A 16,473-nucleotide genomic window follows, 5' to 3' on the forward strand; every position below is an offset into this window, starting at 1 on the left:
ATGAAAACGAGAAAGAGGTTACTGCTTTCGGTAATGGATGTTGTCAGGGTGGTAAGGAAGAAAAGGGAAAAAAGGGAGGGGGGCAAAGGGAAGGAGGGAGGGAAAAAGCAGGAAATCTGAATGGGAGGCTGTTTCCTAGACCAGTGCTATTTCCAATATAACACACGGCCAAGTGGATAATGTCAAGCATCCAAACCATGTTCACAGGAAGTCAGCTTTGGGAATGAGATACCATTCCCAGGGTCCCTCATATCATCCCAAATAGGAAGTTATCTCCCTGGCTGCGAGGTGAGGCTGGCCCCAGTGAGGGGGTGACTGCCACCAACTCCCTCTGTTTTATTAGCCTGGTCAGTGTGTCCACCCGTTGGAGCTGATGCTGGCAAATAGTCTGACATTAAGCTGAGGTTACAGATCATAAAGCTCCCCCCTTATCGAGGCTCAAGGAGGAGTAAGATCGAGGGCCTATTCAACTCAAGCAAGTTCAACTCAATCCATCAAACACCCTAACACACAGAGTGTCTTGCACAAAGACCCCATGAGCCCTAGAAAGTGGCCAAGTGGGTCTCAGGTCTATTTCACAGATGAGGAAGGAGAGGTAAAGAGGTCTCCCAGCTGGTAGGGAGTCAGATGGGATTCAAACCTAGCTGGCAGTGTACAGAATAGGAATCCAAATCCTGCCTCTAGACTCTAAACTAATTGCTCTTTTTGACTTGCTATGATACTCCCTCAATCCAGCATGAATGGCAACTTGACATTCAGTTAAAATCATTTCATATTCCTTTATTACCCCTTCAGTCGACGGAACACACCTGTCACAGACAGAAAAGGGGTTCTCAGTCTAATTATTTGTAATTTTCACAATCCCAAAAGCACATCATGGTGGCCTCTCTTTACCAAAGATCAGGAGTTTGGGGATTCTGGCTTTGCCTCAACCGTAAGATTCACCGGGTACCCTTAGAAAAGACTCAGGGGCAAGTTTACTGACCATTTTGCATGGATCCTTTATGCCAGGCACATTGTGCAAAGTGTATCACAGAATCCACACAACCGCACTGGCACACAGATATCTTCATTTTACAGACTAGAAAAGCTAGGCCTACAGAGGGCGAGTAACTTGGCCAAAACAACTACAGCCCTGGAACTGAACTGCAAAAGTGAAGACTCCAAAATCCACACCACGGTTCAAGTGTACCACTGTCTCACTTCCTAATGTTGAGAATGAGAATCATGTTATCTGTTGCCCTAGCTATCTGAGTTGACTGTGGCAAAGCTTCAGTGAGACCACCTAAGGGGAAAATCGTTTGGATTTGGCATGCAAATAAGGAATTCCTGTTAGAATGAAAGCCTGCTTATAATCTTATGATCTTCCTCAGCTCGAAGCCCTGCGACCTGGCAAACAGACTGGCTACAAACACAGCATTTACTCGGGATCTTCCCTTGCCAGTGAATAGAGCTGCCTCTGACAGATTGCGAAGGAGCAAACCCTGGACCGGCTTCCAGTTGCAGGGTTGATGCCACCTTCCCCTCAATGGGCTTATCCTCTCAGCTGCGAGTCTGCTTGTCTCGATGAGGCAGAGTGGAAACGAAAGTCCCATCCTCAGCTGCCAGAGGACTTCCGGCAACATCAACACAGGCAGCAAGCATCCCGGTAGACCGGAAAAGGCTGTCAATCAATCCCGTGTGTCTTTACAAACATGCCGACCCGACCCTCGGTCTCCTGCAGGCCCAGGGCCACGAACATCTACAGCCCTGAGGCACACTTGGGGCTGAGTGAAACGCACGGGAGGAGGTTTGGAAGTAAGGAGGGTGACGAAGGAAAGATGATGGAAACAGAACAGAGGAGCAGAGGGAGAGAGAGAGGAAAAGCAGGCACAGGTGACGGAAATGGAGAAAACCCCCGACCATCTGGACCCCCTCCTGCCCTAAGCAGCTTCTCTCTACAGGGTCTCAACTCTTTGGGAACAATGACCCTTTTGAAAATCTTCTCTCCTAAAAAATATGCATGCAGGTGCACATGTACCATTTTGCCCAAAATCCCAGGGGCTTTTCAGACTCCTCCGTGGAACCCTAACTTCCTCCTCCCACGATGGATCTGAAACTTCAGCCTTATCATGGCACCGCCTTTCACGGCAGCGATGTTGAAGCAGAAAAGGGAAACACTCAAGAGGGCTGGGAGGGGAGAGGGGCCTATATGAGAGAAGGAATAAATATAATGATGTTACTTTGTCGTCTCGCTTCAGGAATTAATCCAAATAAGAAGACACATAAAATCATAAGAGCCCCTAGGCTAGATATAGGTAGTAGATAGAGAGATGAATACATAAAGAAATAGCCTTTCTACTCCCCACAGAAAATTGCAGTTGTCCTGGCAGTCTGGACTCCCTTTGTTTCCACAGCAAGACCCTTACAATCACCACAGCATGAACGAAATCTGCTCAATGGCCAAGCGCTCTTGGAAAATAACGCCAAACGGATAAATGTCTCAAAATGTGATGATCCTACACCTCTGTCTAGCCAAGTCATTTTGTCCATCTGCTTCTCCTGGCTGCAATCTGGCTCCATGCAGGAATTTTCCATTCCCCCCCGCTCAATGTAATGTCATGCAGAAGACTCAAAGGGAAGGTAAAAGGATTAGTAGATTGATCGATGGAAGATATTAACGCTCTTTCATGTTGGGTTGAGGAAGGATTTGGGGTCATCAGGAGAGAGGGTAGCAGGAGAATAGACCTCAAGTATTCAAAAGACTCTCTGGATTAAAATCCTATTAAACTCCCATCAGCTTCTCTAGGAGGCATTTTAGAAGGTTGGGGTTTCTTTAACATGTCACCATAATTAGCCTTCCCTTAAGCTGTTTTGGGTGGGGAACTTTAGCAATTAAGAAACTGAAAACTTTCATTTTCTAGCGCCCACACGGCCTTTTGAACGGTTTGAAAACTAGAATGGAAAGTGGTTTAGCCTAATTGATTTGAGGGGTTCAGATCTCTCCCCTTCAACCTGCTGTCAGACTCGCCCCTGAGATCTGAGCCCCTCAAGAGAAAGGGCATTTTGTCAAGTGAAAGAATCAAAGGTTCGGATCTGTGATGATGCCTTTCTTCTTCTAATCATCCTCCTGTGGAGTTCGACGGAAAGAACAATTCTGCAAAGGGATGGTTGTTTCCCCTAAAATGGTCTGTTTCTGGGCCCAGATTCCAGTTCACAAAAACTACCCCAGAAACCCAAAGGGCCCATGTCTCTCAGCAGGTGCAAATCTGGGCTGTTTCGGCATCACTGCATCGAGATCAGCCGGTCCGTTACGTGGACATGAAGGTCAGGAAACCGTGTCAGGGAGTGGCAGCCAATATGGAACAGGGTGAACAACCATCCAAAGAAATAAGGGTCGAGAAACACATGTTGTTTTAAAGGGTTAGTCTGAGCAGTTTTTTCCTCACTAGGTAAAATATCAATCCAACGTTAAACGTCAACGCCCTGCCATTTTGAGCCCCATCAGGGAATCAAACCTGTGCCACGTTCCACCTCTGACGAGCCCAACACTGATGACGTGGTGCCTCTGGGTCAGAACATTGGCTTCTTCACTTTCACACTTGCTGGATCCTCAGAGTCAAAAGTGGAGAAGAGAAAAGTGGAGAATTCCACCAGCCGGGTCTCCATCACAGCGCCCGCCCCTCTTCTGTATTCACCTGGCTGTCCTGTCATCCTCGCCAGCCTATGAGCTCACGAAGGACAGGCCGTGCTGACTGTCTCTCCTTCCAGCTCCAAGCACGGTGCCAGGCACAGAGCAGTGTTAGACATCCGCTTGCCCACAACTGCACAGAATTCACTCTGTGCCTTAAGGCAAGTCACGGCCTCCATTCTTTATGATGAAAAATTAAGGAGTCTGTTGGGCTGCCTGACCTGTGAGGTTATTTTCTAGTTCCCAGAATCTCCGAAAACGTAGTTGTGTACAGGTTGGCTTTTCATGGCTCCCGTGCTCAGGTCATAATTTATAATAACAAGGATGATAATGCTAAGAATAGAGAACTTCTGTTAAGCCCTTAAACATGCTCGGTTCTGTTCTCAGTGCTCCACTGGTGTTATTTCATTAATCCTGTGAGGCAGAGACTCGTACTCCCATCTGATACAGTGATAGACTGTGGTGATCAGTAATTTGCCCAAAGTCACACCAAGTGTGTATCCTGGTTCCGGAGTCTGGGCTCCTAACTGTTCTTCCACATCCTATTTCTGAGCCTCCCGTTCAGGCTGCCTGCCCTTCAGCCGATCTCTGCATCTTCCCTGCCTCCCCAGGGGGCTGCCTGCCTGCCTGTCAGTTGCTTTGATTTCCGACCCCAGGGTCCCAGCTGGCCTGCCCTCTACCTGCTCTGAGCAGAGGCAGAGCTTGACCCACGATTCCGGCAGGCCCTTTGCCCTGAGGGCCTGTGGCTCCTGTTGGGAGCAGGTGGCCGGAAAAGCAAGAGAAGGCCATTGTCATCGGGGCAGCAGCTCACTTGGGAGGTGGAAGAGGAAGGAAGGCAGATAGGGTTAATCTGAGGAGGAATTCCACGTACGCGCCCCCAGTGACCAGAGACCGTGTGCATCGCTGTGCACCCTTGGCCAAGGCAGAAGCCCAGGATGGCCTTCCTTGTCTTGGTTACAGCCACAGGAGGACACGAGCAGGAAGAGAGGAGGTCTCCTAGGATGGCCTCGGAGGTGTCTTTTGGAAAATGTTTCAATGGCCTATGCAAAGAGGTGGGTCTTGTCTCATTTTAAAGCATCTCTGCCTATTAACATACCATTTTCAGGTACAGAGCCTGAAATCATCTTGAGCTAGTCTTCAATGTTTTGGCTAGAAAAAAAGCTTTTGATTTTACGGTAGAAAAAAATTTTTGATTATATGGGAAAAAAGTAGTTCATCTCAGCAATCACACTTCTAAGTATTTACTTAAATGAGTCGAAAACTTACGTCCACAGAAAAACCTGCACATGAATGTTTAACGGCCTTACCCATGGATAAAGAAGATGTGGTACATCTATACAATGGAACATTATTCAGTAATTACAAAGAATGAGCTATCGAGTCACAAAAAGGCATGGAGGAACCTTGCTAAATGTAAAAATAAAACAGTCTAAAAAGGATATATTCTCTATAATTCCATATTCATAATGCATGACATTCTGGAAAAGTCAAAATCATGGAGACAATAAAAAGATGAGTGGTTGCCAGGGGGAGGGGATAAGGAGGGAGGGATGAACAGGGGGAAAACAGGGCATTTTTAGGGCATTGCAGCCATTCTGCATGAGGTGTAATGGTGGATACATGACATTATGCATTTACCAAAACCAACAGAACTACACAATACAAAGCATGATCCCTAATGTATAGCCTTTAGTTAATAATAATGTATTAGCATGGCTCATCAATTTAACAACCATCACATACTCTCATTTAACCAGCTGGGCACTGTTCTAAGCACCAGACTATGGAAGATCTCATTTAATCCTCACAAAAGCCCTATGAAAAATTGAGGTCAGAGCAGTTAAAGAGACTTGTCAAGGGTCTCAAAGCCAATAAGTGGAAAAAGTAGGACTTGAACTGAAGCCTGTCCAACCCCAAGCCCATACTCCTAATTCCTTCACTCTACTGCCCTACTCCCCTCCAGGGCACATCAATTACATTTTGTAATAGGGAAGAACAAATCTGACTCCATATTAGAGCTGTTTCTTTTACTTTAACCTTTGTACTCTGTTGCTTGTGCTTAGTCATGATGGCTTTGCACGTTTTGTAAAAGAATGTTGTCTATAGCCTGAAATATACAGGATAGCCTATTCTCAGGGCTCTGACCTCTAAGAGTTCATACATACAGGGATAACTAGTTGCAGAACAGAGAATAGTATTTGTTTTGTTGGAGGTTTATAGGAATATCATGACCTGACCTATGTGGACACCTGCAAGAACAAAGGATTCCTGCACCAAGAAGTTTGCAACAAACAAACTCTTTCACCTTTTTAGTATCAGTGAAGGCCTGAATTCTTTGATGAGGTAAGATGGTTCTTTGAGACACTAGCCTGCTATCTTCTCCGTCTGAGGGCTTTCTGAATAAAGTCGTTATTCCTTGCCCTAAGAACTCCTCTCCTGATTTATTGGCCTGCCATGCCCCCAGCAGAACAAATTTGGACTCGGTAGCAATTTCAGTAAGTAAATAAGGGGGCAGGACAAGTCATGACAACTGCTCTGTTTAGCCATCACTCACAAGCATTTGCTGAGAGCAGTGTATTAAGCACTGTACTAAACGCTGAGGATATTAACATAGGTAAGAGACTCTCCCTGCCCACGAGGAGCTTGTAATCTAGTGGAAGAGACAGAGAGACAGTGAAAGACCTAAGAACAGAGCCAAGGAGCTCCAGCTCCAGAATTGACATGTCACGAGAAAGACTTGGGGAGAGGCTATGAGATGAAATGGAGATAACTAAAGAATTTGTCTTGAAATTATATTTATATAGAAAGCACCCTGGATACCCTAATCATCTTACCTCTAGAAATTATGAAAATGAGAGCAAAATAATCCACAAATGAAAAATATATAAAAATTTCAGCAGAAGACAACTAATATAAGAAACAGCTATCTTGAGGAAGGGAGAAAAGAACATTTATTAAATGTCTAAATATGCCAGGTACTCGTCTGTGTCCCTAACCTATATCCTCTCACTTAATCCTGGTCTTCCAGGGTAGAGATTATTATTATTATTATTATTATTTTTTTTTTTGCGGTACGCGGGACTCTCACTGTTGTGGCCTCTCCCGTCGCGGAGCACAGGCTCCGGACGCGCAGGCTCAGCGGCCATGGCTCACGGGCCCAGCCGCTCCGCGGCATGTGGGATCTTCCCGGACCGGGGCACGAACCCGCGTGCCCTGCATCGGCAGGCGGACTCTCAACCACTGCGCCGCCAGGGAAGCCCGGTAGAGATTATTTTTGCCATTATTTTATGATGAGAATGTAGGGTCATCTGTGCTGCAAAATTCCTGTCTCTTACCTGTGTCTTTCTTCTTATCCCGGGAAAGCTCATGCACAGTGGCACCAATGTCATGCCTCAAGATTCTGATGATGTTTGCCAGAGCGGGCATGCTGCGTTTATCCAGATAGGTGAAAAATTCATACTCATCTTTCTTTAAACGTGAAGGTCTTGATTCAATGTGGGTCAGGTTTATATCATTCTCCTAGAAAATAGGTGTAAGGGAGTATGTGAAAGGGGCAGTCACTGGAATTGACACAGACCAAACACTCAAAGCCAGAGCAAAACACAAAGAAAGGAGAAGAGATGAGGAAGAGTAGTTCTTTTTTTTTTTTTTGTCTTTTGTTTTTTAAATATAAGAATAGAAGAAAGTCTTTAACACTGCAAAAGTTGTTTACCTTTTCTTCTGCAAAACCAAATAACTAATCACCAGAGGTGGGGGAGATAGCTCAAATGCCACAGAATTTAATCACGTGGAAATCTGCTCAAGGCTTAGAACTGCAAACATAAGATTTCATTGGGTCGGTGGTTGCCAAAAATATTTACACAGGGAAACCTCCTTTCCTGAATGACATCTCACAGAATCTCAGTAATAGTACCTCAATAAATACAAGCAACATTGTTCGGCTTGAATAGAGTCCACAGGAGTCAGGCTTCTTGGATTTAAATCAAAGTTCTTAATTATATTGGTTATGAGACCTTATAAAATGTACTTTCACATTTCTAACCGTCAGTTTCTCCACCTGTAATTTGGTGGTACTACGGTACCCACTTCATAAATTTGTTGGAAACATTGGATGAGATGATACAAACACATTGCCAGGTACTTAGTAAATGCTCAGTTAAAATTATCCAGTATAATATCATTCGTATTTTTATATAATTACTTTTCATTCAAGTTATGCCACAAATGTATATGTAGCACCTACTAGGTACTGGTCATTCTGCAAGGTGGTTGGGATATATCAGTGAACAAAACAGACAAAGATATTTTCCTTTATAAAGCTTCCATTCAAGTTGTGAAGAGACAAACAACAAATATAAAAGATAACCGATTTGTGTATTATTTTGTAATGATTATAATGATAAAGGCTAAGGAAAAAATACAAAGCAGAGCAGAAATGAAGGGAACAGGCACTCCTGGGATGGAATGAGGGAGATTACAGTATTTAATAGAGCGGACACATGAGGTCGCATCGAGAAGGGAAGGCTCATGTACAGGCATTCATTAAATGCCACAAAAATAATACTCACTTAATAAAATTTCTCAACTTCAATGTCTTTAGCTGGTGGTACTTTAGTTATTATGGGGTTTGTCATTTAAGAAGAACTATTTACTTAAATTGGTCCTCAAATTTGAATGTGTGGTACTCATCTGCTACTTATTCAAAAGTCTGATTTCATTGACAGTACGGTTCTTTGTGAAGAAAACCAAACCTCTTTACTTTATTAAAATAAAAAAAGGGGGGTTGCCCCAAACATTGAAATGGACAAAATGTACCCAGAAAAAAAATGTTTAACTTGAATAACTCTATAATTTCAAAGAAATGAAATTCATTGACCTTGTCATTCAAGAAGTGTATCTTTTTTCTTGATGGTTAGTGGCATATGGTTGAAGAGCACAGGGGTAATTACAATAACAATACCTTTGTGCATTTGAATATCACTTTACAGTTTAGAATTATCTTCTGTGACCTTCCCAACAAACCTCTGAAGAGGTTAAGGAACATGTAAAAAATGAAATCAGAGATAAAGATGCTTTGTTAAAAGTGACTGGAGAGGGAGGCCCTTTTCCTCTAATCTCAGACATTGGTCTTCTAACCACACAGCCTTTCCTGCCAGAGATAACGGTGAGCATCCCCCAAATATCAGCTTTTATCATTGTTATTGCTATTATGCCAACCCCCGCCCCCAAATGAAACCTCTGGGTGTAGTAAACACAGTAAAAAGCATTCCTACGCACGCACCCTTCCTGCTCTTTCTTCCTCATAATTTTCAGGGGTACATGATGGAGCTATTATTTATGGGCACCAGCTGCAAAGAACACACCCCCTGACCAGGTAACCCAATGTGGGAGTCCCGACTAGAGAGAATGTGGAGGAGAGAAGGCCAGAGAGATAGCGGCCGCTCTAAAGCTTTTTATGCAAACAGAGGTGACCTCCTAAACGCAGCCCAGAGCAATGTCATCCTTCTTGGCTCAGGATGATAGAGAATGGTTAAGCTCCGCCCGCTATTTACCTAAGCTGAAACTTCAAATGAAGAGATAACCAATTTCTGCCTTGTGTAGAGCAGAGAAAACAGCAAAGCCAAGAGCCAGGAGTGCACACACCTTCGGCATGGTTCTTTGGGAGACAGTGTGGGAGGGCGGGTGGCGTAGGAGGTGAGAAAGGGTGTAGAGTGAAAAAACGGGCTGGCAGGCAGACTACAGGCTGATAATGTTCCCCACCCATACCCTACTGCTCCCAATGTGACAGCACTTCCAGAGAGAAGACTCGCACTTTGGGAGTAGCCATAAGACAACGTGTGCCCCATGACTCAGTCTTTATAATTCTGGAGACCTAACTTATGGGAAAATTTTTACCTAAATTTGTAAGCTGACTAAATTCCCATAACAGGGGAATGGTTAGGTGGACTGCAGTGTAATCATTCAGTGGAGATTATGCAACTATTAGAAAGAAACCAACAACAACATGCATAAAATACAGCGCCAGTAAGCACTCCAAGATATGAGTGATCGTCTCTAGATGATGGGCCTAGGGGTGATTTTTGTCTCCTTTCTATTTTCTTTTTTATCACAGTTCAACTTTTCTAAAAATAACATTTATTACTTTTATAATGAAAATTGAACTTTCTCTCTTAAATGGTTATAATGACAGCCATTTGGGAAAATACGATGGATATAGATATGTGATCATTAAAATAAATTATGCCCAGGCCAAGGAAAAAAAGGCTAGAATGAAATGCATCATGATGAGTTATGACGAGATTATGTGTATCTCCTAGTTATTTGCCAAATGTCTTATAATATTACGCATATAATGAAAATTAAATTATATCTTTTAAATGTGAGTGAAATTTCTGGCTACGAATATCCAGCCAAATTTTTTAAACGACTTCTTTCCCATTTGAATCAATTTGTTAACAATTAACCCTCTAGCTTGGCATGCAATTTCCTTAGCGGAGTTTTTCCAGTTTAACAGTGTGGATCCTTAGATAGATACCAATAACTTTGGTTGCTAAGAGAGGCTTTAGAAATCAACCTCCAAGCCTGATTATGATCTTAGTTACCTTTTAGTAAATGAATTTTTATTTTCAAACATGGGCTCTATGCAGGTTAAAAATTGACCCCTACACACTCACCGCATCTCGGGGGAGGGATAAAGAAAGAATTCTTTGTGTTAATACACGTGGACATCTTAGCAGAGGCAAGAGAGGTTTAGAGTTCGACATTCCAAAGACAATTTCACAATTTGTCCAGTACTTAATTTCTGCGTACAAGATGGCTGACCAACAACTTGATTACTCAGGACTGTTGAACAGACAGTGTGGGGACCAGAGAAAAGCAAAGTGGAATGAAGGGTCTATTTGAACAACGATTGACCAGAAACCCGCTTCTGCTCCCATCCATGAGGAAATCTTTCTACAAGGGGATTCGTCACAAGTGGATAAAGCTATAGATACACAGAATGAATATGATGAATTGTGAAAAACAGATTCATGCTTCTGGACCTTTTCTTGACCTCCAGCTTAGGGCCCCTACCTCCCCTCCTCCATTTCATTCCTCAAGGAAGGAAGAATGGTACAGCGAAAAGCGTGTGAGCTTTGGAACTAATCTGAGTTCAAATTCTGTTCTGCTACTCACTACCTTTGGATACTTTAGTTGGCCATTCTCAACTTTTGTTTGTCTGTGTTTAAAATAAAAATCATAATATTACCTGGCAGCTTAATAAGAATTAAAGAGAGGGAAAGTACCTAGCACAGTTGTGGCTTCGCTCACAGATACTCAGTAAGAACTCATTATACACTACCTTTCTCGACCTGGTATAGAGACACATTTCCCTGGGAATTGAAGCACATTAAGCTGATGAGTCATTTTACCCTTTCATATTTGCTTTACCTTAAACTTTTCTCAGCTTTTTCTCTGAGAGCATGTTTTAGGAAGGAGAAGGAATTGCTGAGCATATTGTTAGATGAGACTAGACTGGAAAGCGGGAGTTTCTTGGACCCCCTACATGCTGTTGCCTTGGCATAAGTGCAAATGAAGTTTTGCCCTGGCCTGTTTCAGAGCTTTCTGGGGCCAACATCAAAGACAGTCACAAACGATGCTCCACGTCATCGGTCTCAAGCAAACGGACAGGAGGCTTTCATAACTCAGCCGATCCAACACCTTCCTTGTGCCAAACACTGTCCTAGGTGCTGGGCTACAACAGTGAACAAACCGGGAAAAACCTGGGGACTTCCCCGGCGGTCCAGTGGTTAAGACTCCATGCTCCCAATGTGAGAGTTCGATCCCTGGTCGGGGAACTAAGATCCCACATGATGCACGGCGTGGCAAAAAGAAGAAAAATAAAAGCAAACAAAACAAAAACAAAAAAGCAGGAAAAATCCCCGCCCTCCTGGAGCTTACATTCTTGAAGGAAGAGACAAACAATGACTATGATAAATAAGTAAAATATACTGCCTTCAGATGGAACAGACAGAAATAAGCAGGAAAGAGGGACAGAATATTCCAGGGGTTCAATGGAAGTGCCATTTAAACAATGGGGTCAGGAAGTCCTCAAAAAATAAACAGGTGACATGTAAACATAGACCTGAAGTCAATGAGGGAGTAGATCATGAGGGAACAGCAAGTGCAACGGTCCTGGGGTCAGATATTGTGCAATATGACTGAGGACCATCAACGAGGCCAGCGTGAGAGGGGCAGAGTGAGCACGGGGCAGAAGGCAATAAGACATGAGGCAGAGAAGTAACCAAGAATGACCTATCGGCCGTTATCTTAACTTTAATTTTCACTTGGAGTGATATTAAGAAGCTACCAGAGGTAATAGGGCAGAGAGAGAGACATCCTTTGACTCATGTTTTCAAAGGAGCAGTCTGGCAGCTGTTTCAAGAATAGACTGGGGACTTCCCTGGCGGTCCAGTGGTTAGGACTCTGCGCTCCCACTGCAGGGGTCATGGGTTCGATCCCTGGCCTGGAGAACTAAGATCCCAGAAGCCGCATGGCGCAGTCAAAAAAAAAAAAAAAAAAAGAAGAATGGACTGTTGTGGGACAAAGGCAGAAACAGTGTGGGGACTACGTCAACGTTTGGGGTGAGAAATGGTAACTACAAAGATAAGTCTCACGGGAGTAGCGGCAGGGCTTCCTGTATGTTTTACTGATCTCCGCTCACGAGAGGGCCAGCAACGGCCCTAGCTGACCAGGAGTCTGAAAATTAAACCCACTGGGCTGAACAGGAAAGCAGGAGAAGCACAATTAAATTCTAGAGGGAGCTCAAGATCATCTCCCACTCTACTGTGGAGGCAAGTTCTTGGGCAGGTTCAAGCTGAACTTTCAGAAGGATTCACGCCCTGGAGACCATCTTTTGGGATCCCACTCTCGCTTCTCCTGGAAGGGTCTCTGTTGTAATCTCTTGGTCTTTTCTTCCCTCAGTCTTGTCCCTCTTTGTTAGGTTATTTCTTCCCCCACCCTCCCTTCCACGTGGTCGGGATTGTGTCCAACTCGGAGGGAACCCCTTCCTGGGGAAGAGCCGGGCTAGCAGCTTAATCCAGGCTCTTTTCAAGGCTTTAGAGAAAAGAGCTTTCTTGTCCCAAGTTCCCCTTTCTCCCTTTTCTTGCCACTGGAGAGAGAAAATCAAAACGGCCCAGTGGCCTGTTTCAGTCCAGGCTACTGATGCGCAATCACAAGTCATGTGCCATCAATGGACCACAGCACTCTGTCTACATTTTCACAGCGTGGGATCTAACTTCATGATGAAAGTTTAGAAAGTCAGCTCCGTGTTGCTGTTTCTCAAATATGCCCAGCTTTGAACAGGTCAGCAGCTGAAAACAGTGCCAGTTTTCCATTTGAGGTTCTTCTATTCAATAGCTAGATCACCAAACCTACACAAAATGTTTAGGGTAGCATCACTTGCATGGACAAATAATGGAAGCAAGCTAAATATCCACCAATATGGAAATATGGTCACATGATGGAAGATACGGGAAAATGAGCAAGAATATATGTGCAAATATCAAAACAATGTTCCCCACCTTCTCCCTAAAAAGAAAACTGCAGATGGATGGTTACAATATGATTCCAATTTTATGAAGATTAAAAGCTTGCAGGATAAACAAGGTCCTACTGTATAGCACAGGGAACTATATACAATATCCTGTGATAAACCATAATGGAAAAGAATAAGAAATATATATATATTTATATATTTATTCATTTGTATATTCTTTTATATATATAAATGAATCACTTTGCTGTACACCAGAAATTAACACATTGTAAATCAACTATTCCTCAAAAAAATAAAACAAAACTTGCCAAACCATGCCATATGTCTTAGTGGATATCTCTGTATGACAAAGTCTAAAAAGATGCATGGGGGGCTTCCCTGGTGGCACAGTGGTTGAGAGTCCATCTGCCGATGCAGGGGACACGGGTTCGTGCCCCGGTCGGGGAAGATCCCACATGCCGCAGAGCGGCTGGGCCCGTGAGCCATGGCCGATGAGCCAGCGCATCCGGAGCCTGTGCTCCACAACAGTGAGAGGCCCGTGTACCGCAAAAAAAAAAAAAAAAAAGATGCATGGGAATAGTATGTATCAAATTCAGATTAACAGCTACCTCTGAGGAAGGACGTGCATGGGGAAGAGATACCCAGGGACTGCAGTCATTTCTGTAATGATGTATTTCTTAAGCAGGGTGTGAGTTACATGGGCGTTCTTTATATCATTATCTATATTTGGGGGTTTAAATAAGATGAAAAAGTCATCTGGGTTGTAAGAACTTTCTTCCCCCCAGTGGAACTCAAGGCTCTTCTTATTTTGATTAAAGATGGAATGTTCCCTGTAAACATTTTACTGCCACAACTACTCTGGACCTAAGGCCAAAGGGGCAAAAGCAACCCTTGTGATTCACTCTTGATTCTGTCCTGCTCATCAGACCCAGGGGTCACAGGCAGGACCTTAAAGTCCAAACTTTAAAGTAATAAACATCTCGTATCTGACCGAATGTCCCCTCTGCGATCCCACCTCTGTCTCTAGGAACACTGAGGTTGGTAGATGGTAAGGGGATTTGAGGATTCTGTGACCTTGCCACTTGTTTATTCTCTCAACTCAAGTCATCTGTTTCTTCATTCTGGAATGTAGGTCCCTCCTTCCTCTCCCATAGCCAACCCTCTAGGTTTCAGCTTAAACATTGTATCTGCAAGAAACCTCCCCTGGCCAATTTTGCCCTAAGCCTGGGTTAAGAAAGCTCATGGAAACTTGAGCTCTTCCACGTTCTTAAGGGGCAGAGACTGACTGCCTGGCTCTTCGCAGTCTCCTCAGCACCTATATACGGTCTGACAACAGCCGATACCTAGAAACTGTCATACAGAGTGAAGTAAGTCAGAAAGAGGAAGACAAATACTGTATATTAACGCATATATGTGGAACCTAGAAAAATGGTATAGATGATCTTATTTGCAAGGCAGAGATAGAGACACAGAGTAGAGAACAAATGTATGGCCACCCAGGGGGCAAACGGGGGTGGGATGAACTGGGAGATTGGGACTGATATATAAAAACTATTAATACTATGTACAAAAGAGATAACTAATGAGAACCTACTGTATAGCACAGGGAACTCTACTCGATGCTCTGTGGTGACCTAAATGGGAAGGAAATCCAAAAAAGAGGGGATTATATGTATATGCATAGCTGATTCACTTTGCTGTACAGTGGAAACACAACATTGTAAAGCAGCTATACTCCAATAAAAACAAACAAATAAACAAACAAACAAAACCCAGCCGATACTCAAAGTACATTAATTGAATGCATAAATGAGAAAATAAGAGCTCATTGACTATCTGATGAGGGGAAGGCGTGGGTCATCTGGGCAGAGGTCACATAGAAAGTGAATGCGACAAATATAGACTGTATATGTCACATTTAGACTATAAACAAATATATAGATTTGTTTTCAAAAAACCAATCTACCATGAAAACGGAAGGTGAAATTGGAAGCAGTTTTTACCTCTAAGTGTCTAGCCTGGGGCAGCTTGCTTAGTCTGAACCTGTGTGTCTCCATCAATTAAATGATGACAGCTGAACACACCCATGTATTGATACTCTAGATCTCTGTATATCTGCCTGTTTGCTTGTTCCCTCCCCTGTCGAATTCACGGTAAAACGATTAGCGGAGTGCTGGCAGAGGAAGGGAGACCTCTTCTCTGCAACTTCCCCCAGGAGCCTGCTCTCATCGTTTGGCCCCAGTCCACTAAACCATCTGCTTCACTGTCCCTACCACCCACCCAATACATGTAAACACTATACATCCGTATCTTCATTATAATAATCGAGCCTATTGTGTTGCATTCTGTTGTTGTTACTAGCTGAAGTCTAATAGACCACAAGCCCATTGGCAGGCAACATCATCCCTTAATGGGATGATGACTTTGGTGTTAATCATCTAAGGAAAAGACGGCAGTGCTCATTAGGCACGGAGGTGACTGCAGGAGTACTTAGCAAGGGACTCACAGGGAGCAGGTGATTCTCCCATATGGAATGTTTCTCCTCCATTGCCAATCTTGGAGGAGCTGGAATGTATTTTTTTTTTTTTATCTTGGCCATGCTGTGTAGCTTGTGGGATCTCAGTTCCCCCACCAGGGATTGAACCTGGGCTACGGCAGTGAAAGCCCAAATCCTAACCACTAGACAACCAGGGAATCCTTGGAATAGATTTTTATCTTCTGTCTTTATTAAGGAAACGTAAGTTTACTTATACCATAATTTTTGCTTTGATTCTGCCTTGCCTTTTGTTAGCTGTTTTGATAGCAATAATGCTTGAAATCAATGGCTTCCAGCACCCTTCTACAGTAGAGATGTTTCCTTCAAGTGATTTGAAATATGCTTCCTATCATTTCTATGCTTTGCCCTTTTGTCACTGAAGTAATAAAAAATAACTAATATTCTTCCACAATGGCCCTTCAAATATGCGAATGAACCTATTGTTTCCTCACCCCATCTTCCCTCTTCAAGCCAATTAAACTTAATCCTTTTTTTTAAAAAAAATTATTAATTAAATTATTTATTTATTTATTTTGGCTGCACCAGGTCTTACTTGAGGCATGCGGGCTTCTTAGTTGCGGCATGCATGCAGGATCTCGTTCCCTGACCAGGGATCAAACTTGGGCCCCCTGCATTGGGAGTGCGGCGTCTTACCCACTGGACAACCAGGGAAGTCCCGTTAATCCTTTTTTTTTTTTTTTTTTTTTTCCTTGGTCTCCGGCGCCCTCA

At 43.5% G+C, this 16,473-nt stretch overlaps 1 protein-coding gene across 1 annotated transcript in view; it reads right to left on the bottom strand.

Moving 5' to 3' along the window:
* PAH (phenylalanine hydroxylase) overlaps positions 1–16,473 on the bottom strand; it is a 73,297-nt gene that overhangs the window by 44,916 nt on the left and 11,908 nt on the right. The window contains exon 3 of the mRNA XM_007454270.1: positions 7,006–7,189. Within this exon, the coding sequence (XP_007454332.1) occupies positions 7,006–7,189 (184 nt within the window). The remainder of the gene's footprint in view (positions 1–7,005; positions 7,190–16,473) is intronic.

This window comes from Lipotes vexillifer, unplaced genomic scaffold (genome assembly GCF_000442215.2).
Source record: "Lipotes vexillifer unplaced genomic scaffold, Lipotes_vexillifer_v1.1 scaffold492, whole genome shotgun sequence".
In the NCBI taxonomy this organism is placed as follows: domain Eukaryota; kingdom Metazoa; phylum Chordata; class Mammalia; order Artiodactyla; family Lipotidae; genus Lipotes; species Lipotes vexillifer.